We start from the raw sequence: 27,682 nt of genomic DNA, 5'->3' as shown, positions 1-27,682 counted from the left end.
GAGTTAATGCCATATTGCACTATTTTAACCCTTTCCCTATAATCCGAGCCTATCATCATCCTATCATTAAAAAATGTCGCGTACATCACTCCTCCTCACGGGCCTCGTATGCACATATACAGTAAATGTATTGTTCCGGTTTTGGAAACTTACCCAAGGGAGAGAACTCACATGGACATGTAGGTGATCCGAGGATTAGTTATTTCATTCGTCTTTATGAATATAGTCCTTGGTCCATTGTCCAAGGGTATTTTGAGTGACATGCGTTGGTTAGTATGTATTCCCCTGGTGTGATGTCTTCCCTCCCTCCCCAACTCCACCACATCCCCCCCCCACCCACACCTCAACCACTGCTCCTTTCAATCTTCCCTTCTTTGGCCCATCGGTCTATTCAGACCATCTGCTACTTTCAATCTTCAATACTTTATCCCATTGGCTTGTTTCAATGGTCCACCAATAATCCCCTTCACCAAACCTCATCTCGACAATCCCTCTTTCAACCCATTGATCTTACCTTCAACCCCGCAAATATTTGGTCGTATCTCGGTCTGGCGGCATCCCTCTCCATTTTCACTCCATTCAAACATTGCTTGGTTGGGCAAATTCGGTCTGTCTGTGGTCAGTGATACTTCGGGCCTTTCGGGTTACTTTATCCACATGGGACTGTGACCATTCTCACATGCATATTCATGGCATGAGATGCGGAACATTTCCTGTGCATGGTGAGTTGAGACAGCTCTCACACAAATGGTACCGTGAGGATTTTTCCAATGAATACTTGTGCATGAGGGAGGGAGCGGGCCTCTTGTTGTGGCTTTGGTGCATGAAGAGAGGTGCGGGGGCTGCATCCCCTCTTCCTGCATCATCAAAATTTCCCTCAGAATAATGCGGTGTTACCCACAAGCTGCATATTGGGCCTGCCCACATCCGATGTGGGTGAGGAAGAGACTCGCATGAGCAGAGATGGAAAAAGCGATATGACAACGAAGTAAAGGACAGAAGTGCATGAGAAGAGACTGAAAAAAGGCAAGATCCTTTCGGAAAAAGGTTCTCGTATATAGTCCTTATCCTTGTGGAAGAAAGCTCAGAGTGAGAGGTGGAAGAAGAAGATGTGTGCAAGGGATGAGATGAAAGAAAAGTAATGCCATCGAGGGAGAAAGGTGCTTGGAGCTGGTCCTCATCCTTCTGAGAAAAAGCCAGGCCCGAGGAAAAAAAAGGAGCTCAAATCTTGTCCTTGTCCTGAAAGCTTGTCCTGCGAGGAGCAGAAGGCTCAGAGATTAGAGAAAGCAACATGATGAGGAAGAAGAAGCTGAGAGAGAGGAGGGAGAGTCGTATATCTTGCTTGCAGGAGAGGAATTGCCTGCTGAATCTGGGCACCTCAGGGATGTAACTGCACGTCCTATTGCACCACATCGCCAATGCCCATCTTCCCCCATCCTTTCCTCCCTGTTTTCTGGTACACTTGATCTCTGGCACAGCCCCATTGTGCAGTGTGAAGTGAGGGAGAAAAGAGTTGACTCAACGTTTCTTTTCTCCACACTTTATTTTCCTTTTTTTCTGAAACTATTCTTGTTGTCTTCTTCTCCCCTGATTGAATGATGGTAAAGTGTCTTGTGGACATAAGATTATATAAGAAAGAACACGTCTCAGGCAAATCTGCTCTGATGTGCCTTTTGCTTTCTTACATGAAAATACTTGCTTTTAAATGATTGCTTGTGTGTGGAATAAATAATTGTTTGTTCGCATTTCCAATCCATCTCAGTTGTCCTTTCCTTCATTGGTCAGACAGAGGATACAATTATAGTTGGAAGGGAAGTTGTACCCCACCTGATTTGCTCTGTCAACAGGTGCTGCACCTATCTTTTCCATTCTGCAGAAGATCACAAGGTGTGGCCCCGAGGACGTGGCCTCTATTTACATTGCCATTCCAATTGAAAGGTATCACAGAAGCATCAAAGCATAACCCTGTTCGGCCAGTAGTCCAAGTGAAGCAGCTACGGCTGTGTAAGAACAACCGCCCATTGGACTGCGGAGTTATCTGTAGCCGGCAGCCCCAGGACCGGGTGTTTTGGAGAAACTCCAGTGCTTCCCCTTATGGCAAGCCACACCCCATGCCATAACGATATATATATATATATATATATATATATATATATATATATATATATATATATATATATATATATATATATATATATATATATATATATATAGTTACCACCACAAATACTGAGACACCAGTTTGTCACTCAGGGGGATTAATCCCTGGTTGTCCGCGGAAGAGCCGGACCTGGGGCCACCACTTCTAATTAACGTTGTGGTTCGGTGGGTTGTTTTAGAACCAAGAATGCCATCCAGTTAACCATGAGTTCCAGTATCCACCGTCTAATTATTCCGTTTAACCAATGGTGCGTACCGACTATTTTTGGTCAAATCAGGGGTAATTACCTCCCAGTCTATCGAGGTTCAGACAATGCTAGACCAATGGAGAAACATGGACAGGTTGGAAATCAACAAATGATTTATTACTAAGAAAATAAATAAATAAAAATATCTTTATATTTCCTCGAAGTATTAGAAAAAGAAGAAAAAGAGAAGAGTCGTCTCACTAACCAGAGGCAATTCGTCCGTGAAGTTAAGACATCCTGAAATGCGTGTGTGTGTCTTGTCCTTCGCCAGCACTGAGCCTTGCCGTGCACCCACTCGCCAACAGCCTTGAATGCCAGTAGACGTACGGGGGGCACCGAGATCATCTGTCACAGGTTTAGACCCTGGTACTGTGACATGGGCAGCTTCTCACACTTCACAAAACTGGTGATGTCCAGTGACCCACACGGTCCATTGGTGACCGACCCATGCCTCACTCTTTGTTGGCGCTTGTCAGACACCTACACCCGCACCACACACTCGCTTGTTCACTTGCAAGCATCCTCTCCAGCTCGCTTCTTCCCTCGTGTGCTTCAACTCTTGCTTCTTTCTCGGGTCACTTTCCCGCATCTTGCTCGCTTCTCTTCTCCTTTTCCTCTCTGGCTTTCTTTCTCGTTCTCTTCTCCATCCTCTTACTTCTGTCTCCTCAGAAGGGACCTCAAATAAGTTTTATATCTGCGGCCCATCTCGGCGGGTGCAGACTCTGGCCCAAGCTCACACCTCCCCACTTGCGCACGGTTACCGTGACAACCCATGTGCTCCCAAAAAAGGCGGCATCGGCGCTCGCGAATGAAATATGTGTAAACGTGTCTGTCGTAAAAAAAACAAACAATTAAAATCTTTCCATAAGAGAGGGGATGGATTCTTTACCATTCTCAATGCATCACATTTAAAATCCGATTAGACATGGTGATGGGGCTAATCTGAACATGCATTCAAGGAAATAACTGTCTTAGGACCTGGATGTTTGGATTCCTTCATCAGACCGAATTCTAAAATCCATAACACTACCCCTTTTCCTATCCCAGACTCGTCCTTAGTCGTCCAACAGCTGGCGACTTCGGTTTAAAAAAATTACAACATTGCAATTAGCACCACCGTGTGACATCCAGGTGGACTTACCCCCTACCTTTTATGTTCTAACTCTACCCTTTCGTGTGTCCGACAATTTTAACTCGATATGTCCCACCTGATGCGCAGGGAACTAGCTAACTAACTCACACAGACAACCTTATGCCACACTGAAATTGCCGAAATTTTACAACCCACAACACACAACCGGTGGGCTTTAATAATCTGCACAACTAAACAACTATATACAATTTCTGACCCAGGACTTGGAGAAATGCAGAAGAAAATTGTGGGGAGGGGGAAAAACACCTGCTGATTCTTGCCACCTTCATGCTCTTCACCAGCAGACCTAACAAAATAAACCGGAAGGCCAGTGACCCGCAAACAGGCCATACACGTATCCTTTGAAACAAAAATGATCAAGGTGCAGCAGCAACAGGAACAGAGCCACTTCTTCCACAGAGTTTCGTTTGTGCAGTTCATGGTCACGCTGATACATGGAAAAGGTGAAGAAAAGTGGCATGAGCCTTGTATGTGGCTGGTATGAAGCTGGTATGAAGCTGGTATGAGTGGGTAGGAAGCTGGTATGAAGCTGGAATGAGCTGATACAAAGGGGGCTACAACAAAGGGGCAGTCCATAAGTTTGGCAGGCTACTGCTGCAGTAAATGCAGTTCAAATAAAAAGAAAACAAACAAAAACACCATGATAATGGAAACGGTGTCACCTGGCATGAGGCTGCAGCAAGTAGCTGTCCACAAAACAGGTGGAGCTGGAACACAGGTCACGGAGCAAATGGTGAAGTGAGGTGATGCCTTGATGTAGACAGGTGATCCAGCAAGGTGAGCGATGCCTTGATGCAGAAAAGCATTGATGGTCCTGGGGCAGTGGCGAGACAAAGCGAAACAGCAAGGCGAACAGCAAACAGTATGAAAATAAAAAAGGTAAACTGGGTAATGCCAAACAGCAGGTCCGAATAACATGGTCAGCCAGTCCTGATGTGCACATACCTGGGGCAGTGGCGGTGGTGCCAGGATAGAGAGCACGAGGTTGGCCCTACTCGTCCACACCCATCTGTCTATTCCATATACACTACCCTAGCCCCCCTCTTTTTACAATTCGTGGCTACGTCTCGTTTCCTATATCCCACTATCCCCATTGCCAAATTCTTACCCAATCCCTCCAAGGTTCCAAGAAAGGAAGAGCATAACTACATGCAATCCTACCTTTACATCGTGACAAGTCTCGTTCTCAAGACCGACAGGAGGGCAAGTCCAACAGCCGGTGATCATCCCGACAGTGGATGGTGTGAAGGGGTCTTCATCAATCCTAACCATGCTAATATTGTTACAATTTTAAACTGTCCCAGGGGTTATACCCTGCCAAGAGGCCTTTGTTAAACTATGGGGTTCTAAAAACCTAAATTCCCATCGCCTACGTGTTGGTGCTCTTGCAATTTTTGGCTTTACCCACCAAATTTTCTTTCTGTGCCACCGCACAATTTCGTGTTGGGTAGTGTGGCTCCACTAGCAGGTCTGCCCACCTGCATTCTCATCATTAGCACACCCGCAATGCTGGAGGTGCCTCCGAGCTTGGCTGCTCCTCACCCTAACATGGGGGAATGCCCTCACTGTCACTCCACCCTCAATGCCAACTTGGCATTTTGGCACCACGGGTCTCACTGCTCGGGCACCCGGGCCCATTGAACACTACACTGGCATGCCAGGCCCCTCTCGTCGGGTACATGCATCCACTACTAAACTACTGCCCCCTGGACCTACCTACGGCCTCACCTGGCGACGAGCCTCCAGCACCCGGGGTGCCTGCTTCATCCGAACCCGACACTCACAAGTCACACCCCCCAGCAGCCCATTATCTCTTGCACACAACACAAAAAAACTTTCCACAATCAGCATCAACCGCATAACGACATCCATGTGTAAATTTACCTAATCCCCTTTCTAACTTTAAACTCACCCCCAGGTTTCCTTGAATGGGATCCACTCCCACCATTCAATTCTTCATACCATGCATTCTATTATTCACACTCATACCAGTCATTGCCCTGCCCTAAAACTCATGTCATCAACTACACGCAAACACATTTCCACTCACCTACATATCACCTCATTTCCCTTAACTAACTCATGCACCCTCGTCTTTCCTTATACTCCGCACACTCCCATTAACTCAAACGCTAAGCTACGTCCCCACTACATGTTCCATGTCTCTACCTAAACAGTCCATATTGTTGCTCTTGGTCATTAAATTTATCCTAGCCCTCCATCAGGGTCGTTGATTCGGTACCCACATAGAAGGGACCATCGCTGGCACCCCCAAGTAGGCCTAACAATGCATCCCCCTTTGTCTAGTGCTCCTGGGCCCCTGGTTGAGGATGGTCACTACATACTGGCCAGGTTTCCTGTACTCATGTTAAGGCTCAGCGGCCCTTGAACCTTTAGGGTGGTGGTTGACAGCGCACTCGCCCCTTCGGTTTGGCCAATACATGAGGGCATAACGTCGCCCCATCATTGTCACTTACCCCAATGATAATGAGCGCTCTGAATCTGCGAAGTTGCTCAGTCATATATCTGTTGCAAACCAATTTGTGTTTGAATTCTTGCGACGAGGAATTGGGGTTTTCCAACGGGGAACCAAGCCGTGTTCGCCATGCCCATTGTTCATGTCGGGGGTACCGTTTATATTGCAGACCTGGTCCCCGTGGGAAAAAATAGCAGTCAAATCCGTTCTGCTTCGCCATCCGTGCTCCAGTGATTTATCTGTCATGGAGCGTTGGCCCTTCTGAAACCATCAACACATTGCACCACCGTCCGTGCTTGGACGGTTGGCAAAGTACCACGTTGACTTTGGCAAAGTACCAAAGTACCGTGCTTGGGCGGTTGACTATGCACAATCCCGTATCTCATACGCAAAGTGCTGTGGAGCCGGCGTGGTTTCCAATACAACTCTGCTCACCAAACTCAAGACCGACTTTCTCTACCCACCTTACCCAGTCGCAACCAACTGTCCATGGACTGTGTCCTTTTCTTCTGACAAGGTGGAGAACTTGCTGTCAAACCTCGACTCAGATTCTGCAACTGGTCCAGACGGCATCAGCCCACATGTCCTCAAAGCATGCTCTTCTGCTCTTGCTCACACACTCTCTCTCTTTTCTATTCACTCTCTCATTTGCTCAAGGCCATCTGCCATCTGCTTGGAAATCAGAAAAAAATCACTGCCCTGCACAAAAAAGGTGCAAAAACTGATCCCTGTAACTAAAGACCAATAAGCCTTCTCCCAATCATCAGCAAGGTTATGGAATACATCATCGCTTCAGAGATCAAATTCTTCCTCTTCTCCAATGGCTTGATTTCTGATCATCAACTTGGTTTCAGACCAGGTCACTCTTCCCTGGATATGCTGCTTCTGCTCTCCCAACAATGGATGGAGGTCTTCAATGCCAGACAGGAAATCCGAGCCATATCCCTGGACATATCACGTGCTTTTGACACAGTCTGGCACCCTGTCCTGCTCACCAAACTCGCTTCCTATGGTATCCAAGGTCATCTCCACTCATGGCTCTCAGACTTCCTCTCCTTCCGCAGTCACCGTGTGGCCCTAAATGGAGTTCTTTCATCCCCTCTTCCTGTGCAGGCTGGAGTTCCTCAAGGTAGCGTTCTGGGCCCTGTTATTTTTCTGGTTTTCATCAATGATCTCTCCGACTCTCCTGAAAATCCTCTATATCTCTTTTCTGATGACTCCACCCTCTGCCGTACCATCAGTCATCCCTCAGACCGGCAAGCAGCAGCTTCTTTGCTCACTGCTGATCTGGATAAAATAACAAACTGGTCCAACACGTGAAACATGTCTTTCAATCCGGACAAATCTCACACTCTCACTATGTCTCTTCGAAAGGACCGTTTAGAACCCCCCCCCCATCCACTTTCTCAACAATCCTCTGGAAGAAGTCATTTCTTCCAAGATTCTGGTCTCACTATCTGCCATGACTTTCCTGGGAAAGCCACATTTCAAACCTCGCCTCCAAAGCCAGTCGACGACTGGGAATCCTCCATCGTGCAAAGTCCTTCCTCGGCCCACCTGAGCTCCTGACCACTTACAAAGTTTTTGTCTGCAACGTGATGGAGTACTGCTTTCCCCTCTGTGCTGGTGCACCTGCCTCTCACCTTTCTCAGCTTCATGCTGTGGAAACCAAAGAATTTTGGATCATTGGCATCTCTTGCGATGAGGCTGAGTCTTTGGGACTCTCAGTCTCTCACCACAGGCTCGTCGGTGATCTTTTTGTCTTCTTCCGTCTCCTCTGCAGCCTTGCTCCCCTGGTCTCTCTGCGATTTGTCCCCACCACATTACTGCAGGGCGCTCAAGGTCTGCCAAAAAACCCATTCTGGTAAAACTAACAAAATCACTAATCACTGCTCACCTTCACCCTTTCATTCCACTTTTCCACACCTTTGGAATAAACTCTCTCACTCTATTCAATCCCATTCTTCCCTCCAGGGCTTCAAAACAGCTGTTCTCCACCACCTCTTTTCATCCCCCATCCAAATCCTCATTTTTTTCTACCCCCAATAATCCACCCAAGCCCACCTCCTTCAATTCCCTGCTTTCATTTCTGAAAGTCCCTGTCATATCCATCTTGTAATGTTCTCTGCCCCATCCCTCTCCTTTCCACAGAATTCCTAATGTCTTTGTCATTGCAACTCCCGCCCCTCTTGTCTCATCCCCCCCCTTTGCTGTGCATTGTGTGTTCGCTCTCATACGAGCCTCGACAAGGTATAGAAAAAAAAAACGCAAGGCTTTTTGTTACGCATTGTCATTGGAGAAAAGACGTGGATCAACCATTACGAGCCAGAGAGAAAATGCCAAAGGATGGATTGGAAACATCCGAAATCACCAGTCAAAAAGAAGTTCAAAAGTCAACCATCGGCCAGAAAAGTGATGTTCACACTTTTCTAGGACTCAGACGGCCCAATTCTGGAACACTATCAGGTGGGTACAATGGTCAACAGTGTCTGTTATTGTGAAATTCTTTGATGTTGAAATGTTGAAACGAGCTATTCAATGGAAACGCCGAGGGCAACTGTCAAAAAGTGTTGCATTTTTGCATGACAATGCCCATCCACATGCTGCCCCCCTTACTGTGGAAAGCCTTCGGCAATTTAAATTGGAGTTGTTGGAGCATCCTCCATACAGTCCTGACTCAGCCCCTTCGGACTTTCACCTGTTTGGTCCACTCAGACACTTTAACAGGCTGCCACTTTGCCAGTGACCAACAAGTCATAGAAGCTTTTCATTTGTGGCTCATCACTAAGCCTAAAACATGAGGGCATACTGAAGCTCGTGAGCTAATGAATTAAGTGTGTTGAAAAGGTGAGGACTCTGGGGAAAAATTATTCTCTTGTACATACTCAAATGTAGTTATATAAGCCAACATTGGACTGAGTACGAAACGGGGCTTATGGATTTGGTCTCGATTTTTGTGTCAGTACGTGTGTGCGTATGTACACAACCATATCTCGGACATGTATGGACCAATTTGATTTTTCCTGGCACAAAGACAAAACATGATGGTATACATAAGAACATCATTTTGTGTTGTGATGCCATCAAAGATGGCCGAATGATGGCCATTTTAGTTATTTTAAAAACCTGACGTGGAACACACATCCTCAACCATTTCTCAGACATGCATTTACCAATCTTATTCAAACTTGATGCACAGATAATGAATGAGGGCTTACATATGCACGTCATTATATTTCGAGGTCAGATCCAAGATGGCCAACTGGTGGCAATTTTAGTCACCATAAACCCCGAAGTTGAACACTTCCTCAACCATTTCTCAGACATGCTTTTACCTATGTTGTTCAAACTTGGCACACAGATAACGAATGATGGTTTACATATGCATGTCATTTTTTTCAAGATCATATCACTGATTATCACTAGCTTTTGTTTGCTCAGTTAGCAATAATATATCTTCACTGGATTCACGAAGCTCATCATGATGTGCCCTTGCTTTAGCAGATCCACTCAGGCATTTTAGAGGCACCCATCGGAAATGAGCTGAGCCTCTTGGGCCTATCAGTGACGACTGCTCTCAGGTCTTTACTTGTAGGATGATGGACATGCACAACTGCCCTGACAATTTTTTCCACATCCCTCCCAAGGAAAGATGAAGAGTTAAAACCTGGCTTTTAGTGGTACCGGTTTAGTAAACAGGGCAAGAATTCTTGCTCCGATGATACTCTTTGCCACCACAGACAAAAATTACAAGTCAAAGTTGTGACAAGAAAAGCAATATTTAACTGCAGCAATGATTATTTGAACAAGTGGATCAAGTCCAACAAAGTACTCTGAGGATATTTGGGAAATACAAACATATCCAGTGCAAAAAAAAGTCAGTACATTTATTCAATGATAATGGAAATTACATTTCATCAATCCAAATATCATCTCATGTTTTTGTAAATTTTGTAACATTTTGGAACAAAACTGCAGCCAAGAAATGCAAATGACACAGCAACAATTGCAAACATTTCTGTTATAATTGTATGTTTTCCTTGTGTGCTCATATAAGCAGGAATGAAAGCGACCACAACCATTAAGAGAAACAGCATGTTGTATGTTATAAACTTTCCCTCGTTTGATGATGAGTCTTTGTTTTGAGCCTTTGAAGCAAGACCAAGGCACAATATTGCCAAAATAATCAAGTAGGTCAAAGAACAAAAAACCCAAAGGGGTGACGTCACAGTACATTCAATAATTATTGTTCCCAAATGTGCCGTTGTATTGTACTTTACCCTTGGATCACTTACAAGAGCCCAAAGTAAAGAAAACACCACTTGTGGGGTAAAACACACTGCCACAACATATTTTTGTTTCATTGACTTGACTGCACTTGGACAAATGTTGAGTGTAGATCCTGAAAGGAAATCTTAAGGAATTATTATTGGGGAACTTAACATGAATATTGTATGAAAAACTCATTGGGATGGAGATTTGTTCAGGTGTATTTTATTTTGTATGTCGTCTATGGCAGCTGGTTGCATCATTGCATGGAGCGTGGCTGTGCCCAGATATCAGTAAGCTGGGACTAATTTTTTCAGAACTCAGAAAGATGAGAGGCTGAGTCAAGCCATCTGGTGTTATTTAACGACACAAGAGGAGCTCAAGCTCATGATCCGAAGATCTTAAGCCAGCCACCTTAAAGATTGTGCTAACACCAGGTTTGTTAAGGAGTAGTTCTGTCACATCAAATACTGAAATTTTCCACAAATCTTTTCCCACAAATCCTGAAACATTTTACCAGACTCAATATGTGTAAGGGTTGGAGCATCCACTGAAATTATGGATGGTCAGCAAATCAAACAATTTGTCAAGTTATCCCAATGTCTTTTCAAATGGTATGTGCTGTCTCCTTGCTTGACCTTCAGGTATAACAGCACAGACAATCCCCATGGGTTGGCATCCATGGACAGGACAAAATTCCTCCCTTGGAAATGCCCCACTGAGTGCAGTGAGAAAGGTGGCACCATTGTTGCAGCATCACTGATACCATGAGTGCCCCAATAAGTGATGGCATTTTCCCCAAGTGGCTGCGTACATATAGTCCAGGAGTCCTGTGTTGTGCCTTATGTATTTGTCTGTAGTCTATGTGTGCGAGATGTGTGTGGCAGCTCCACTAGAATCTTTGCATCCTATAAAAAGAAGAAAATAAAAAAAGGCCTGCACACATCAAAGTGTAAATAACTGTAACGACCAGACAACAACCCATCCAAATCAAGAAATAAGTGATGATAATATTATGCAATGCACCAAGAGGAAAATTTAGAGCATGAAAAAGTTTTTCTCTTTTTCATTAATTAATGAGATGGTGCATTTCATTTAAAAGTGGAACTCACACAAATCAGTCTGTGCATCCTCCTATTAAAGATCTCACACAAATTAGCCAAATTAGCCAGGCAGCCAGAATTATTTAATATTTTCAACCTGGGTTCAGGGATTTAAATCAAACTTGGTACAAGTATGTCATGATGTAATAATGTGGGTGGACGCATATATTGTGAATGTCGCAACATCGAAGAGTGCCCTTCTCATTTTGATTATGATTTTAATGGATATTTAATTTAAAATGTAGGTGCTCTCCTCGTTTTTATGTTTTACATTAATTTTGCATGAGAATCCTTGTCCCTGTCTTTTGGTCTCAGCGAAGTCACACTTTTATGCTCTCTATTTCTTTGAACCTTATATAGTCTGGCTCCCAGTCTGTTTTTCTTTTCCCTTCTTTAATCCCATTCACCCTGGTTTCCCCCCTTTCTCATGTTTACCTTGTCTGTGTTTTCACCTCATGATGTGATATTGCACCTATTCTCTAATCCTCCCCTTGCCTTTTGCTGTATTTACCCTCCTATAGTGTCTATTCTGCCATTATGGTCATGATATTTTAAAATGCTATTTGTTTGTATTCCTTGTCATGTACTTGCCATTCCTCAGTATGTGCAGGTGCAGGCCATTCCACACACTTTCTTCCTGAATTGTATATATATATATATATATATATATATATATATATATATATATATATATATATATATATATATATATATATATATATATATATATATATATATATATATATATATATATATATGTCACATGGAAAATGGGGATGGTTCAGTCTTTATGGCTTTCAGTGATCAAGTCCGTTTGTGAATTCATCTGTCCCTTGTTACTTGCAAAATCGAAGATTTTTAAAAGTACATTGGTTTGTCGATTTCGTTATTCTGTCTGTCTGACTGATTGTCGCATACAGATTAAAATTTATACCAATCTTCACGAAATTTCACCAGATGGTAGAGTTTGTCATACAGAAGAAGCTTATTGTTTTTCAGGTCAAATGGTCAAAAGGTCAACATCGTCAAAAGGTCAACAATTTAGGTGGGATTTCTAAAATCTTCAATTTTTATCCAATTGACATTCAATTTTAAAGAGGATTTATATTTATTGTCAATTAATTCAACCAGCCAATTATTTTTAGGTCAACATCGAACAAAAGGTCAACATAGGCCAAAGGTCAAAAACAAAGGTTTTTTTTTCTTTCTGAAGTCCTCAATTTTCATTTGATTGACTTGAAATTTGAAGAGGATTTTCAATTTAGGTCAATGAATTCAACCACTAATTATTATTGTGGTCCACATTGGCCAAAAGGACAACATAGGATTAATCGATAAAATTGTCAATTTTCATCCGATTAACTTAATATTTGAAGAATTTTTATAATTCAGGTCACTGAGTTCAACTGGCCAATTATTTTTGAGGTCAACGACTTCGTTGAGATTTCAAATAGCCTCAATTTTCATCTGATTCACTTGAAAGTTGAAGAGAATTTATACATCAGGTCACTGAATTCAAACAGCCAATTATTTTGAGGTCAACAGGTCAAAGGTCAACTCAAGGTCAAACTTCTGAAATCATCAATTTTTATCTGAAACATCATCAATTTTTCAACCAATAGACTTGAAAATTAAACAGCAATTGCATTGTACATTACTGAATTGGGAAACCAACTATTTTTGAGATCAAAAGGTAAAAAGTCAACTCAAGGGCAAACTTCTAAAATCATCAATTTCAATCTGAAAAATTATCAATTTTTAGCCAACTGACCTGAACTTTGATTAAGATTGTGAATTTAAATCTTCATGAAATGGATCATTTAATATATCCATGGCAACTTTTGAGAGGGGGGAGGGGAGATTTTGAAAGGATTGTGCTCTGTGTGATGATGTATTCTTTTTATTTTGTCTGTTTGTCTGTCTGTCTGTCTGTCTGTCTGTTGTCTGCTCTTAGAGCACCCTCATTCTGGACATTTCCATCTGTCTGTCTGTCCGCGAAACTTTGGTCAACCCTAGGGGCTAAACCACTCAACCGATTCCAATTAAATTTGGTAGGTAGGACCAATATTTCTGGGAATCGTGTGCTTTCGAATATTGGACCCCGGGCTCCAGAAACGGCATAGCAACGGCCCTTTGAAGTGGTCAAAGAATCGAAAAAAAAAATCGAAAAATCGAAGCTTAGAGTTCTGTGCGCAATCTATCTAGCTCCCTTCATTCCAATTTGCAGCCCTAACAAAAAAATATTTGAGGAGGAGATAGGTTTTGGTTGAGTACATGTCGAACATTTCAGAAACTGTTAAATGCGAATATCTCTAAGTGAAAGAGTTTAATTTTGATGAAACTTGGGTGAAATGTGTACAATGTGGCTAGCATGTACACAAAAATGAATGGTTGCTATGCACACTCCGTTGCTTAGCAACAGCTAAAATACTTCATCGCACATCGTACACTTATTGTGGACTGTACAAAAAAAAAATCAAAACCTCCGAAACTCGACCTCCGAGGGACCTGTTTTTTTGTGCCCAAGGAGAATGTCTTACAGCATCATATAAAAAAATAAAATCTTAGCGAATAGATAAATGGAATTACCAGGGCTGCCATTTGTTAGAGTCTCTTTGGAAACATGCCTGAAATTTCACAAGGTGGGTTTCTGGGCGCAAAATAAGAGGGCTGTGATAATCATATTTATTGTGCTAAATTGATTGATAGCATGTACATGAATATCGGCAAGTCGCGTCGGCCAGCTTTCCATATAGAGCGAGCTGCCATGTCGCCTACCGGCTTGTTTGTCTGTTTGTCTGTTTGTCTGTTTGTCTGTTTGTCTGTTTATTGCCTGCAGGTCACAATTTTATACCGATCTTCACAAACTTCACCACATGGAAGAGTTTATCCTATGCAAGAAGCTTATTGTTTTTGAGTTCATAAGGTCAAAAGGTTAACATTGGATAAAGCTCAACAAATTCGTTAAATTTCTGAAATCTTTAATTTTCATACAATTGATGAGAAATTTGAAAATGATGTTCACACAATATTAACGAATTCAACCACCAATTATTTTTGAGGTCATCCTCGGCCAAAAGGTCAACATGGTATTCCGGTTCTGGGTTTGAAGCAACAGCAGCTTCTCTCAGGGGATCGCTGCCAAGATTCTCTAAGTTAAGCTTCTGGTCATTATTTGTCACATTTTCACTGTTTATTTTCTCACCTACATGTTTACTGTGTTCCTCGATTGTTTTTGTTGAAAAAAATCAGGCTATTTTGTGAGTTTTCATCGACCTTGTCTTATCAGGCTCATTGAGGCTTACTCATCCTTCTTGATGAGTGGTGGTGGTCGTATGGCAGCTTAGCTGCCGGGGTAGCTATCATTTATTGAAGCGCGACTGTGTCATTGATGCAGTGCCCCTCTACCAGTACACAAACTGGAACTGCTACTCATTTCGCCGACCTCGGAAGGATGACAGGCTGAGTCAACCCCCTGGTGTATTAATTCAGTGGCCGACGGGGCTTAGAACTCAGGACCCTAGGACCCCAAGCTGCCACCCAGACCACTGAGCCAACACCAGGCTCTACCTTGACTAGGTGTACGATCGTTTTATTTGCATTCTCTCCCTTTCACCATCAATTCCTATTTTTCCACTTTTCCTAATGCCTCCATCGATCCCTCCCAACTCCACACTGTTTCTTGTCTTAAAATTTTTTTAAAAACAAAAAAAACAACAACACTTTTTTCCTCCATAACCATGAGTACCAATCCTCCTTCTTATTCTTCTTATTCTTCTTCTACTTCTTCTTCCAGCACACCATCTTTCTTCTATTTGAGCTGATCCACTCTCACCATTGCCTTCACTATTTCTTCCTACAACCTATCATTCTCCGATGTTATCTCATCTTCAAAAATCCATCAAAAACACGAAGAATTTTCCTTGTATGCTTCCTAACAATACACCTCCTGAAACCACGTGTCTCTCTACCCCATTCCTGTTAATTTTTGTTGATCTATCAGCTTCAATCTGCATTTACCATTCGAAATTCACCACACAACTGAACGATTTTACTTCAACCTTTCCTTTTCTGAAGGTACGCAATACTTATTTTTTTAAAAATGAAAAAACTAATAATAATAAAAATAAATTCACTTTTAATGAAACACCTCCCGTGATCACGTGATCTGTTTCCAGTATCCACTGCAGGTCTCTCCAGGAGTTGGTGTGTCTCATTACCAGTCAGCATGTAGAGCAATTGCCAAGTGGCTTGAGCAATCAAGCAAGCACCCCAACAAAACACTGGCTGATTGGTAACTGAACAGTCCCCCGGTGTGTTCCATAATCAATTAGCTTGCGATCACTTGTCAAGCCAACTGTTCCTTATCAACAGTGTCAAAGGGTGGAATGCTATCTTGAGTGCTTAAGCTACTCGGCAAGCACTCAACATGGATCAAACTTTCCATCCAGTATTGGTTTTGACGATACTAAAACAGGTCGGCAGGTTTTCATCAACAAAAAGCGTGAAATCCGGGTCACTTGCCATCTATGATAGACACTGTTCCTGTTTCATTCAATAATTAACTCACCGGGGATGATGTTATTGGGAATGACGTGTTACACTGGTGAGACATCCCGTGAAACTATGTTTATCCCATTAATCTACAATACAGTACGTACAGGAAGCAGGTTATGTCTACGGCTCATTGAAGATATGTTTTTTGCATCTGAAAATTATTGTACTGTATGTATCTCCCGATGCTTTGTGTATGGCTCGTGGAAGATACGTTTTAGAACTGTGTGTGTAATGGTTGTGGCTCTTGAAAAGAAAAATCTGCCGCAAAAACTGCGAAAATGCGGGGCAATTTAGGAGCATACTAGGAACAAGGCAAAACGCGAATGTAGGAGAATGTCGATCTTGAAAGTGAGAGCCACAGTAATCAATGGTGAATAGGCAAAACCCGCGAATGGTGGAACCGTGAAAGTTAGCGTCTGGTTGTATGTCTATCGAGCAGATGAGACTCCGGAGATAAAAACCTTGAAAGGAAAGAGGAATGTCCAAAAGTTATTAACATCAACAAGCATATAAGGGCAAAAGGTCAGGAAAGTGATCCATAAATTCACAAGGACAACAAGTAAGGAGAACAGGACATGTGCATTTATCCTTCTTGTTTTATCAACACTCTGCCTTTTAATAACACCTATTGTTTTGTGTTTTTCTTAAAGTGCGACAGAAGGAGATTAAAACACAATTTTCATGTCCAGTGCACGAAATATCAATAACGGAGGTGATACCTTTGGAAGCAGTTAACTCTTTTGTGCATTTTACTATCATGCAGATTATCGCCATTGACAGCAATATACAGGGACACGTTTCCCGTAAGCTGCACAAGTTGTCTGTTGGTTTGCCAATAAAAGTTAATGTACTGCAAAAACATCCTCCTAATGCAACAAGAAGAAGGAGATTCACTTCTAAACTTTCAACTTTCACCAGATGGAGTTCACGATGGGTGTACATCATCACCATAACCACACATACCAACACCATTCCAATGAGTAACATTACAAACAGAGTGATTGACAACGGATCAGAAAAAGCCAGAAATTCTTCTCCCATGACCACACAAGCATCTCCATGTACAGTTGACCAAAAGAAGTTGGGGCAATGGAAGCATTCCTGAGAATCTGAACCCAAGAATTCCTTTCAATGAGGAACAACATTTTTACAGCAATTTTTTGCAATCATCCAGTGATTTTAAAGAAACAATGCGAAAAAAAAACAATTAAGGGGGTGGGGGTTGGGGCACAATAATATATAAATTTATAGATAACACAAGTAAAAAAAAAGACATAACATGTTGTCGCCCCCATTGTTTTTGTAATTTTGCTGTTTGGAGTTGAAGGGCAAGCCCATATTTTTGTAGAACGAAAATGGCCGCCAGTCTACCAGTCAGCCATCTTTGATCAGATCTCAAAATAAAGTTTGTTGCACTTATATGACATCATGTACTGTGATTGTGCTAAGTTTGAACAACATCGGACCATGCTTGTCTGAAAAATGGATGGGACACATTTAAGTAATAAAATGGCAACCAGTTGGCCATTTTGGATCTGATCTAAAAAAAAAAAATGACTTGCATATGTAAGCGCTGATTATTTATATGTGTCCCAAATGTGAAAAACATCGGAAATTGCATGTCCAAGAATTGGTTGAGGACATGTTCAACATAGTTTTTTTTTTTGACAACTAAAATAGCCACCAGTCTGCAATGTTGGAACTGGTCTTGAATGAAATATGATGTGCACATGTAAGCCATCATTCCTTATCTGTGTGCCAAGGTTGAACAACATCAGTGAATGATTGTCCGAGAAATGGTTGAGGACGTGTTCAACATCAGGTAGTTTTTACAACTAAAATGGCCACCAGTCAGCCATCTTGGATCTGATCTCAAAAGAAATGATGTGCTTATGTAAGCCGTCATTCGTTATCTGAGTGCCAAGTTTGAACAATATCGGCAAATGCATGTCCGAGAAATGGTTGAGTCGATGTTCGACACCAGATTTTCTTTGCAACTAAAATGGCCGCCAGTCGGCCATATTTGAATACATCGCACAACAAAAATGAAGTGAATCTGGACAGCGGCTAATAACAGCAGCTAATAATTACTTGACACTGTCTACTTATGAAGAAACCTCACAATATTTAAAAAATAAATAAAAGCAAGCCCAGTTGAAAAATAATTATCTTCAGCTTCACATAACTCTGCGATTGACTTGGTCCTTTGTTAAGTGTTTTAATCTGCCAACTGTATTGACGCGTTAAATTGAGATATTTTCATGAGACTGACTATTTGCATTTAATATGAAAAAGTGGAATAAGAACACGTGATATATTGCTACCTGTGTGCTATTTGTGTTGTCAGAGCATGCTGCTGTTCCTCATCCTTGTTTTGTGATTGGCCAAAAAAGCACATCAAACATAAGTGTTCAATGAGGTGCCAAGGCTGACCTTGCCGATTTGATGATTGGTGAGTCACGAATAAATCAATTCTGAATGATCCATCAATGCTTCTCATGGAGAAACAGTACATGATGATGGCAAATACGCCAGCAACTACGAATCAAACTTTTGAGGCAACTTTTCTTGTGACCACTCATTGTCTCCGTCTATCGGCATCATGATATCTTACGATCATAATGCCGAGTTCACCTTTCTTGAAGGGGAGCGGGACAATGAAGTTGAATGCCTGTTGCATCTTCGGGTCCTGAATTTGAGCCCCGTATTCCACTGAATTAACACCGGGCGGGGTTGACTCAGCCTGTCATCCTTCCGAGGTCGACAAAATGAGTACCAGTGTGCTGGTATAATGGTTGTATCGGTGCTGTTCCATGCTTGTAAATGCTTTGTGTAATCTTTACCCTGATGAAGCAGCACTCATATGGGAGGAAGGAAAGGAGGAAGGAATATTAAAGATGAAAAACAGAAAAAGATAGTCCTGCTCTCAATATATCACACTGAAACCTTCTCTCTTCTGAATAATTTGGCCATGCAAAAGTCAAAGCAAGAATAAAGAATGATTAACTTGTCAGTGCTGTCCGGGAGCACAATTATTGTGCAGCGTATATCGTGTGATGGATTACTTGTAAATGTTTTGCGAGGATACACTTCATTCTAAATATACCTTAATGACGACGTCAAACCACTTTTTTAACAGAGTTTGAGGCTCATGGAGAAGCAGCAACAAATAACACACATACGGGAGCAGACATACATGAAACAACGATGCCTGGTGTTGGCTTAATGGTTAGGATGGTGGGCTTAGGATCTGTGATCTCTGAGTTCAAGTCCTGCTTGGCTGTTGAATTAATACCAGCTGGGGTTGACTTGGCCTGTCATCCTTCCAAGGTCGGCAAAATGAGTACCAGCTTGCTGGAATGATTGAGCCATTTGAGTATCCTGTGCTGGAGTGGCGACCCATCCAGGATTGTGGCCAATGGCCAGGAGACCGCTTTGGCAGCACAAATGCTCTATACAGAGTATGGTCCCGAAAGATAGATGGATGAAGCAACACAAGAAACAACAAGGTGGATGTATGATGGATGAAAAAACACAGAATTGACTTCAGACAAACACAACTGCTGAACTTGGGGGAAGTGAAAAGTACTGAGGGCACTCCGGGTCCCATGACATCATGTTTATGTCCATTTTTTCTGGACACTCAGCAGGCTAATTTCGGACATTTTCCTTCACTCCTTGATTTCCAGCCAATGGGGTTTATCACTGCTCTATCCTTTAATGTTGAGTGTCCAGCAAGGAAGCAGCAAGTAACTTTGTCTTTGGTCCAACTCAGCAAGGGTTAGAATTGAACTGCGGCCTCAGCTTGAGAAAGGATGCCAAAACAATTATGCCACCTTGCCTTGAAGGTTGCACAGAAATACGAATTGGGTCCACATTTGAGGACATGCTGAAGAATCTCCTCATTGTGGGAGTTGCACAGGATTGCAGCCGTTGGTGCCTGCAAGCAATGCAGATTGTATTTTACTTTTGCCATGGCGAAGAACATGGCCACAGACTTTGAGAGTGCAGATCAAAACATTGCAGATTCTGCTGGGTCTGTACCTATCCAACTTAATCGCACTATGGTCTGAGTTAACCATGTGGATGTCAGTAATTTATCTCAAAGGGTATATCAACAACATGGAAGATGATTCAGTTTGGGCCTGAGCATTCAGGAAAGAATAGAACACATTAATGGAGAACTGAGGTTAGAAGAGAACACCTTAAATAGTTTTCACCTGAATGGTGAAAACACCTCTGATAGTTGGCAGTAAAGCGGTCAGCAATATCTGTGACAAAACTGAACATGTAGCTCCAGCATGATACTTGCCCAGCAGTTGGAAGGAGTTAACTGATGGACACAAGACCCATTTCATTTGCACAGCACAAGATATCGCAGACGAGGATGACACTGGTTGCAGTACCTCCCAGCGACCAACCTGTTCCATATGAAGTTGCACAATGGACTGGATTGAATACTTGTCCTCATCAGGATCAATGGATGGAGTCTGGAGATCGATCTTGAAAGTGAGGGCCACAGTCTTGCTTATAAAAAGCCTGTTTATGAGAAAATATAATATCTACATAATTCATTAGCATGATATATGTCATCAACACTGCTCATCGCAACTAAAAATGGAATTTCAAACACAGCCCAGCATGTGACAGAGTCACACAGATCAGATTATTCATCACATTGTGAATGTATCACACACGGAAATTTGATGAAGGATTTAGGATAATCGACCTAACACCAGACAGTGCTCCGACTTGGCTTCCAAATAAGACTAAAATCTGTGAGCTCTAATTTGTCACATGCAAGATTAGACCACAACTAACTGGTGAACAAATACAAGCATGTGGAAGATGGGACCTTGAAGTAACATCAAATGGATGCATGTATCAACTGCCATTGGCAGTCAAATCCAGTGATGACAAAACACGAGTTGGTAAAAACTGGCTGGAATTCTCCTGCTCGAGTAGAACAGATTAATCAGCTTCATACCACATACTCATCAAAAACACTCGATGAAATACTGTTTCGAATCTGGCAGCCATGAGCACTCAACATTCAGATCCGTATAGAACAGTTATATCGGTAAGTGTGTGTTTATAGTTAGGGGCCCCTACCTGTGTTTAACGGGAATTACATGTGTGGGCTGCGGGGTTTCGTTCACAACAAATCTCCTTCACTTCACTTCACACACCGACGCCATTGCCCACGTGCATTCGGCCACATACGTGGGCTGAGATTTCCATCGCATCAGACCGGATTCCAACCAGGAAGGCAGGGGCGTCGTACCCCTTGTCCAATCACGCCACAGAGAGCGACTTTCCCATGGCACCCCGGCCAATGGGGTTGAGATGGCCACAGAAGGCGACTTTCCCACGACACGCCGGCCAATGAGGGTTGAGAGGGCCACAGAGAGCGACTTTCCCATGACACCCCGGCCAATGAGAGTTGAGATAGCCACAGACAGCGATTTTCCCACGGCACCCCGGCCAATGGGGTTGAGGTTGCCACAGAGAGCGACTTTCCCATGACAAACTGCCCAATGAGGGTAGAGATCGCCTCAGATGGCGATTCTCTCACCCAGGAGGAAAAAGGAATATAAAGGAACATCAGGCTGGGAGGTTGGTTGTGGTCGTGGTGGGTCGTGGTGGTCGTCGTCATCGTCGTGGTAGTCATCATCATCATCATCATCGTGGTGGTCGTTATCATCATCTTGGGGGTCATGGGTCTTGGTGCTGGCTGTTTCATCTGGTCCTGGGTCATTGTCGTCTCCGCTCTTCTCCTTGGTCGTTGTGCGTGGCCGGTTGGAGAGTGCGGTACCTGGTGCTTGGAGCGGCATCATGTTGCGGGTTTGAGTCCCGCCGAGCTGGATCATCGAAGACCACACGAGGTGGACAGGTCCAACTGCAGGCTCTGGTCTCCAGCTCACCTCTCCTCGAGCTGGAAGCCTTCAATATAGACCCAACAAGGTCCATTTTCTGGGTATTTGTGTGTGCATGTCTGTGTGCGGGCCTGTCTTGCCTAAGTAGAATTGTTAAGTGCTTTTGCTTGCACATTTGATACATTTATTATTCGGATCACTCCGCTCCTAGTGTGTTCCCTTCCCCCCTCCCCCCATTGTAAATAAATCCACTCTTGTTGAATGTACCAGCTCGGTTCTGTGCTTCTTTCATTGGCTTAGCACGGTGCATGTTGGGAAATTGGTAAACGGTAAATTGTGCATTTGGACCGAGGGGTCTTGGTAAGCATCCGCTCGGGTTACGCATGATTCGATCACGATAACGGCTCATTCTGCTCAAGGCCTGCCGAGGGTGTGGTTCCACGGTAGCTTTGCCGCATGGATACTTTGGTATATTGAAGTTGGCAATTAAACCTATTCCACGCGGCCAAAGTATTGGCGATTCACGGTCCTGTAAGGGACCCGTGCCTTTCGGAGTTCTCCGAGAAGCACGATATCGATTCCGGGTGTTCAGTGGAGCCGACTCAAATGCTCCAGCTGGCTGTCGTGCTCGCCACCGAGACCCGGCCCCATAACAATGCTTGTCCAATATCCTGACATCTTCAAGGATGAGCTCCCAATACTCTGAGGCTTCCCCATCAAACTCCACCTAAAAAATGGACACAAAGATGATTTCTGAAAAGCGTGAAGAGCGTCCCTTTCTCTGAATAAGAAAGTTGACATGGATCTTGACCAACTGGAAACACATGTACTTATTGATCTGTTCTGTGTTCCAAATTGTTTACAGTTGCAATCACCCTGCTCAAGTGTGACCAGTCACTCTGCCTGTGAAAAGATTACAAAAGGACATTTAACGTGTTCTTCGCAGCACATTACAACAACTACCTACTCCCTCAGATTAATATGTGAGGATGAGTTGGTGCAATTCCTTCACCAAGCTCAATATGAAATTGGCGTTCTTCCAGGTCCTGCTCCATGAATTATTTTTCCAAAGAATATTTGAGAATCAATAACCATGGTGTGAAAAGGTACTACCTTCTGTGCTCTGGCATTAACTCAACATCTGGAATCTCCAAACATTCAACCCAACATCTGGAAACGACTTTGTTCAGAGTATGGTCTCGATGGATGGATGGATGGTCATTACATGGTTAGGACAGCCCAGGGGATGGCAATAAGAGAGGATAGTGAATCGCAGGCCTGCAGAAAGAAAAGGTGGTTCCAAAGAGCTACCATCATGGAGAGAGGACTGGTCAGAAGCTCAAAAAGAATTGGTAGAAAAAGAACATAGTTAGTGTTCAGAGTTCCAAAAGCCGAGTTAGTGTGGAAGCTGTTGACAAAGAAGGTCGCTCCATGCTTCCTCTCTGCTTTTCTATATTCTTTGGTGCTACACATTGCTGGCATTCCTTGTGGCTGGCTTTGCTCATCCTTAGATTTTTTGCTGGCTTTCGTCAACTTCTCCTTCCATAATGGGCTGCACCATCACTCTGCACTCCACACATTGCAAAAGGAAGTCCTCTCCTGCAATTCTATTGTTAGTGAAAGTGTGATCTGTGGCGATTGGTGTGAGTTGAGTTAAATATATTTATATTCATCATTATACACAAGTTTACATTTCCCCATGTGTCTTTCTATCTCACTTGAACTGTTCTGAACTGCTCATCCCAAACACATTTTTCTCATATATTCTTCAAAAATAAACCTTTAAAAAGGTAAGAAAATGGCTTCCATCCATCTACCTCCTGTGCTTGTGCCGTCAATTCCGCATCATTTGTGCTACCTTGGGGACGGTGAAAGTGGAAATGAATTAAAGTGAATACAGTAATTGGAAACCATTTGGCCGTTTTCATGACAAAGTATCCCGTCACAGACGACAGATGTAAACTAATATTTTCTGACATAACTTTAGCCTCGTTTGCAATGCCCCTTCAAGGAAAGCTGGGCTGCGGTGGGGGGGGGGAGTGGGGGAGGGGGGAGGGAGGAGGGGTTGTGTGGGGGGGTCTCACAGATAATACATATTGTGTTTTTCCATTCATTGGGACGTTACTCTGTGCAGAGTGTTGTTGCTGCCGAAGCAGTCTCCTTGACTCGTGGGCACAATCCTGGATGGGAAGCTACTCCGACACAGGATATCAGCAAACTGGCACTCATTTTTGCCCAACTCGCAAGGATAACAGGCAAATTCAACCCCACCTAGTATCAATTCAATAGCCGAGGGGGATTTGAGGTCAGGATCCTCAGATGCTAAGCTCACCACCCTCATAATGAAGCCAACACCAGGCATCTTTTTACACATGATGTCATGCATTTAAAAATTTTCCCATCACACCTGGAAACAAAAAGAGGGAACCATTTGTTTTAAAGCAAGGGTTCATCATCTTACTTACATCTAAGCATTTGCCACATTTTAATTCCACTTTAATCTTCCAATAAGCACCTCACAGAAAAAAAATGTTGGTGTGTCCAATATAATAAGCAATTGCTCCATTGTAAATATAGGTTTGCAATAAATATCAAATTTACGTAATTTCAACACCTCTTTTCTTCTACCTGTCTCATTTGAGAATTGCCCTTGTGGGCAAGCAATGCAATCATGACAACATAATGGCTCTCCTTTCCGGGCAGCTTTGCGTGTTCCAGGTTGGCAAGGATCGCTGCACAAAGAGCTCGGAACCTTGAACACAGAATTCATTACAAAGTTAAAAAAAAAATTGTATTATATATATATATATATATATATATATATATATATATATATATATATATATATATATATATATATATATATATATATATATATATATATATATATATATATATTCAGGATTCCAATGACTCAATTACATATTATTTTAATAATCTGCAGATGCAATATTATTGATGAGATGTAAATAAAGTTTCGTTTAATAGAAAGAACCTTAAACTTGCCTTTTCTGAAGCATCATTCCAAATTATATGACGTGAAAGAAAACTAAGCTGCTGCTCTTGTGGATAGGATGAATCGAAAATACCAACAACCTTGAAATCTAAGGCTCTTTCCTTGTTTTTCTGCCAGTTCACAATCTCATATACTGCAGGAGGATCTCCATTTTTATCGAAAAACAGAGTTTCTGCCTTGTTAATGCTGAATGTGACTTTCTTCAAATAGTACAAGAGCTGAAATTCATGTGGAGAATAAATTAAATGTAAATAATCAATAACAGGAATGCTACATAAATTATACTTTGGCATGCAGGAAAGTATATTATTTATATGTACTTGTCAATTTTTTCCAAAACATTAAAAGTCTCGATTTCATCATCTTTGTACTTCACATAATATAATCATTATATATATACGAGGGAAGGTAAAACATAGATATGAGGAAAGTAAAAAAAAAAAAATCAAAATAAATAAATAAATAAATGAAGTTGCGTCAATTTGTTGTGATATGTGACATCTTTGAATGTAAGCACACAGTATATTCAGATTATAGTTTCCTCTGTTGATACCTGCCATGATTTAAACTTTGTAATCACAGCACAAGTACCATTATCTAATGGACCTTGACCAGGAACACATTGTTGCAAATCGTGCAACGCATGAGCAACAGCATACAGAGCTGTGTAAGTGCGGTATGTCACTCTCATCTCAGACACATCAGAGAATTCTGTCTTGAAATTCCTGAGATCTTCAAAACAGTTGCAAGTCTGTAGTTTTCTGGATGAAATGCTCCACGAGCAGTTGAAAGTAATTTCCCAGAATTCTATAAGAAATGCATTTTTTGAGGCTTCTACATTGCAGCAATAATTTGGGAATTTTATTTGTTTCATTTTACCTGCGATATTATTGTTATTTTTATATGAATTACTATCATTCACAAAATGATTGGAAATATGTGTTCTTTCTTGTCCCAAGTTTTTATTATAAAATTTGAAAATAATGTTCCGTAAAAACGTCCTATTATTGAGAATACTATGCATTGTGTGGTTATGTAATTGCAATTGTTCTTTCAGACAACTTGTAACATGCTTGAATTTTCTTGTTATTGTTACATTTGTGACATTTGATATCGTCCTTTTGTCGTATTGCCTTGCTGTTTCAAAATGTGCTCGATTTGCTAGTGGATGTGGATATTTTCTCGATTCATTGACATATTTGCAAAGTGCATTTTGGAAGAATGGTCGAAGATTGACAAGAAATTCATAAAAGCCTGGGATTGAACCCCTCCGGAGAGCAAAACCAATGGTCCCCTGAAATATGTGAGCGAGTCGTTCAGATGCATATGGTTTGAAAGTTGCCAAATCTTCACTTGCAATCCATGTCTTTCCAGTAATATTTATCTTCCAAAGTTCCTCAACAAAAGGACTAAATCTGCGTTCTCCACTGAAGACAACAATGACTGATACTCTGCTTTTTTCAACAATTTCACCTGCAGTAAGAGAAGCAATGTTTTCCTTTTTATTATAAATATAAATACCATATTAATATCTCAAGAGTTACAATGGATATCATACAAATGAATGCTCTATTTACATTTGCCAAATGCTGTTACAGACGATAATGAAATTGTCACTATGCAAGGCATTTTACAAATTCCAAAATAATGTGTTTACATGCCTGACCGATGACCAATTACCCATTCTTGTGTGAAACTGCAAAACACCAAAGTCCTCACTTTGCAAATGGCTGTCTTAGATCAGAATCAGGACAAGAACACACCCGTGGAGAGAATGTGTTTACCTCCTGAACACGTTGCAATCCCTGGGGGTAGCTAAAAAGAGGAGTAAACCCACTTTAAACCCCCATAAAAAGCCAATTGAAAAGAGCTGTTAGGGTTAGGGTAGGGTTAGGTTCTCGCTCTATCGAGTGCAGCCTGTGGCTGCTGGTTGCATCATTGGTTGGGACGCAGCTATGCCACTGATGCAGTGTCCCTATTACCAGTACACTGGTACTCATTTTGCCGACCTCAGAAGGATGACAGGCTGAGTCAACTTCCTGGTGTATATTAATTCAGCGGCCAACGGGGCTTGAACTCAGGACCCAAGGATCCCAAACCACCACCCTAACCACAAAGCCAACACCAGACTAGGGTTAGCCTAACCATAACCCTAACCCTAACAGCTCCACATACACACAAATCATCCATACAAAAGGACGAGGTTTTGAGGTAAAGCCCACATGATTGTGAAACTGGAGTGCTGACTCCTGCACGGGATCCCACCAAGGACAAATTTGCTGAAAGAAAGAAAAAGATAGATCAAAAAAACCCTCTTATTTTCTTCAGGAATACATCAGAAAACTCTTAGGCAATGTGTGCAAATGTTGCTCCACACCAGCAGTGGCAGCCAATCATGCTTATCATATTCGTGTCTTGTGGTGGGCAATCAAGCATGCCTGCACAGGGACAATGGGGGCTTGGCACATTGGCATGATCGCTGCAGTAATCGTCGGCCATTGGAAGCCATCATGGAGCAAATGGTTATCCTCGTTCTAGCGATCTTCAGGCAACAACCATGAGACCTTTCATTCGGTTTGGCTCTGATCCAGTTTCAGAGGCGAGACGAGACATCCTTACACTCTCTAACCATAACATATGCACAGCACTTTCCACCAGCAGTGGCACAAAGGACACTTATTCTCAAACATTAAACTTAAATCAGAGAATAAAGCGAAATCTTCATCATGAATGCGAACAGGAATAAAACCTAATTTATATATCTGCCTCACCCCCACCCTCTCCCATCAGTGTAGCAATAATAACATAATTGAAAAACGACAAC

The 27,682-nt window shown here is 42.3% G+C and overlaps 2 protein-coding genes across 3 annotated transcripts in view; both read right to left on the bottom strand.

The window, feature by feature from the left end:
* Positions 1–8,151, bottom strand: part of LOC147035835 (uncharacterized) — a 47,570-nt gene extending 39,419 nt beyond the window's left edge. The window contains exons 1-2 of one of the 2 annotated variants that reach the window (XR_015049630.1): positions 3,808–4,164; positions 2,614–3,237 (exon numbers count right to left, since the gene is read on the bottom strand). Coding sequence is in view for 1 of the 2 variants with exons in the window: in XM_085847708.1 (XP_085703834.1) it covers positions 4,224–4,504 (281 nt within the window). In the remaining variant the exon portion in view is untranslated. Of the gene's footprint in view, positions 1–2,613; positions 3,238–3,807; positions 4,165–4,223 lie in introns of those variants that run through there. The other variant, XM_085847708.1, reaches the window with a different exon arrangement.
* A 1,659-nt stretch (positions 8,152–9,810) lies between these two features.
* The window catches only part of LOC147035834 (extracellular calcium-sensing receptor-like), a 29,749-nt gene continuing 11,877 nt past the window's right edge, over positions 9,811–27,682 (bottom strand). The window contains exons 2-9 of the mRNA XM_085869704.1: positions 25,412–26,331; positions 24,849–25,076; positions 24,471–24,594; positions 23,660–23,700; positions 22,484–22,569; positions 20,388–20,505; positions 16,686–17,091; positions 9,811–10,439 (exon numbers count right to left, since the gene is read on the bottom strand). Coding sequence (XP_085725830.1) covers positions 9,967–10,439; positions 16,686–17,091; positions 20,388–20,505; positions 22,484–22,569; positions 23,660–23,700; positions 24,471–24,594; positions 24,849–25,076; positions 25,412–26,331 — 2,396 coding nt within the window. The 3' untranslated portion in view covers positions 9,811–9,966. The remainder of the gene's footprint in view (positions 10,440–16,685; positions 17,092–20,387; positions 20,506–22,483; positions 22,570–23,659; positions 23,701–24,470; positions 24,595–24,848; positions 25,077–25,411; positions 26,332–27,682) is intronic.

The sequence above is a fragment of the Eptatretus burgeri genome, chromosome 1, assembly GCF_056783735.1.
Source record: "Eptatretus burgeri isolate ZD-2024b chromosome 1, Ebu_testis_v1, whole genome shotgun sequence".
Lineage (NCBI taxonomy): Eukaryota > Metazoa > Chordata > Myxini > Myxiniformes > Myxinidae > Eptatretus > Eptatretus burgeri.
The sequence above is the reverse complement of the archived record's forward strand: the minus strand, read 5'-3'. Positions and strand labels throughout refer to the sequence as shown.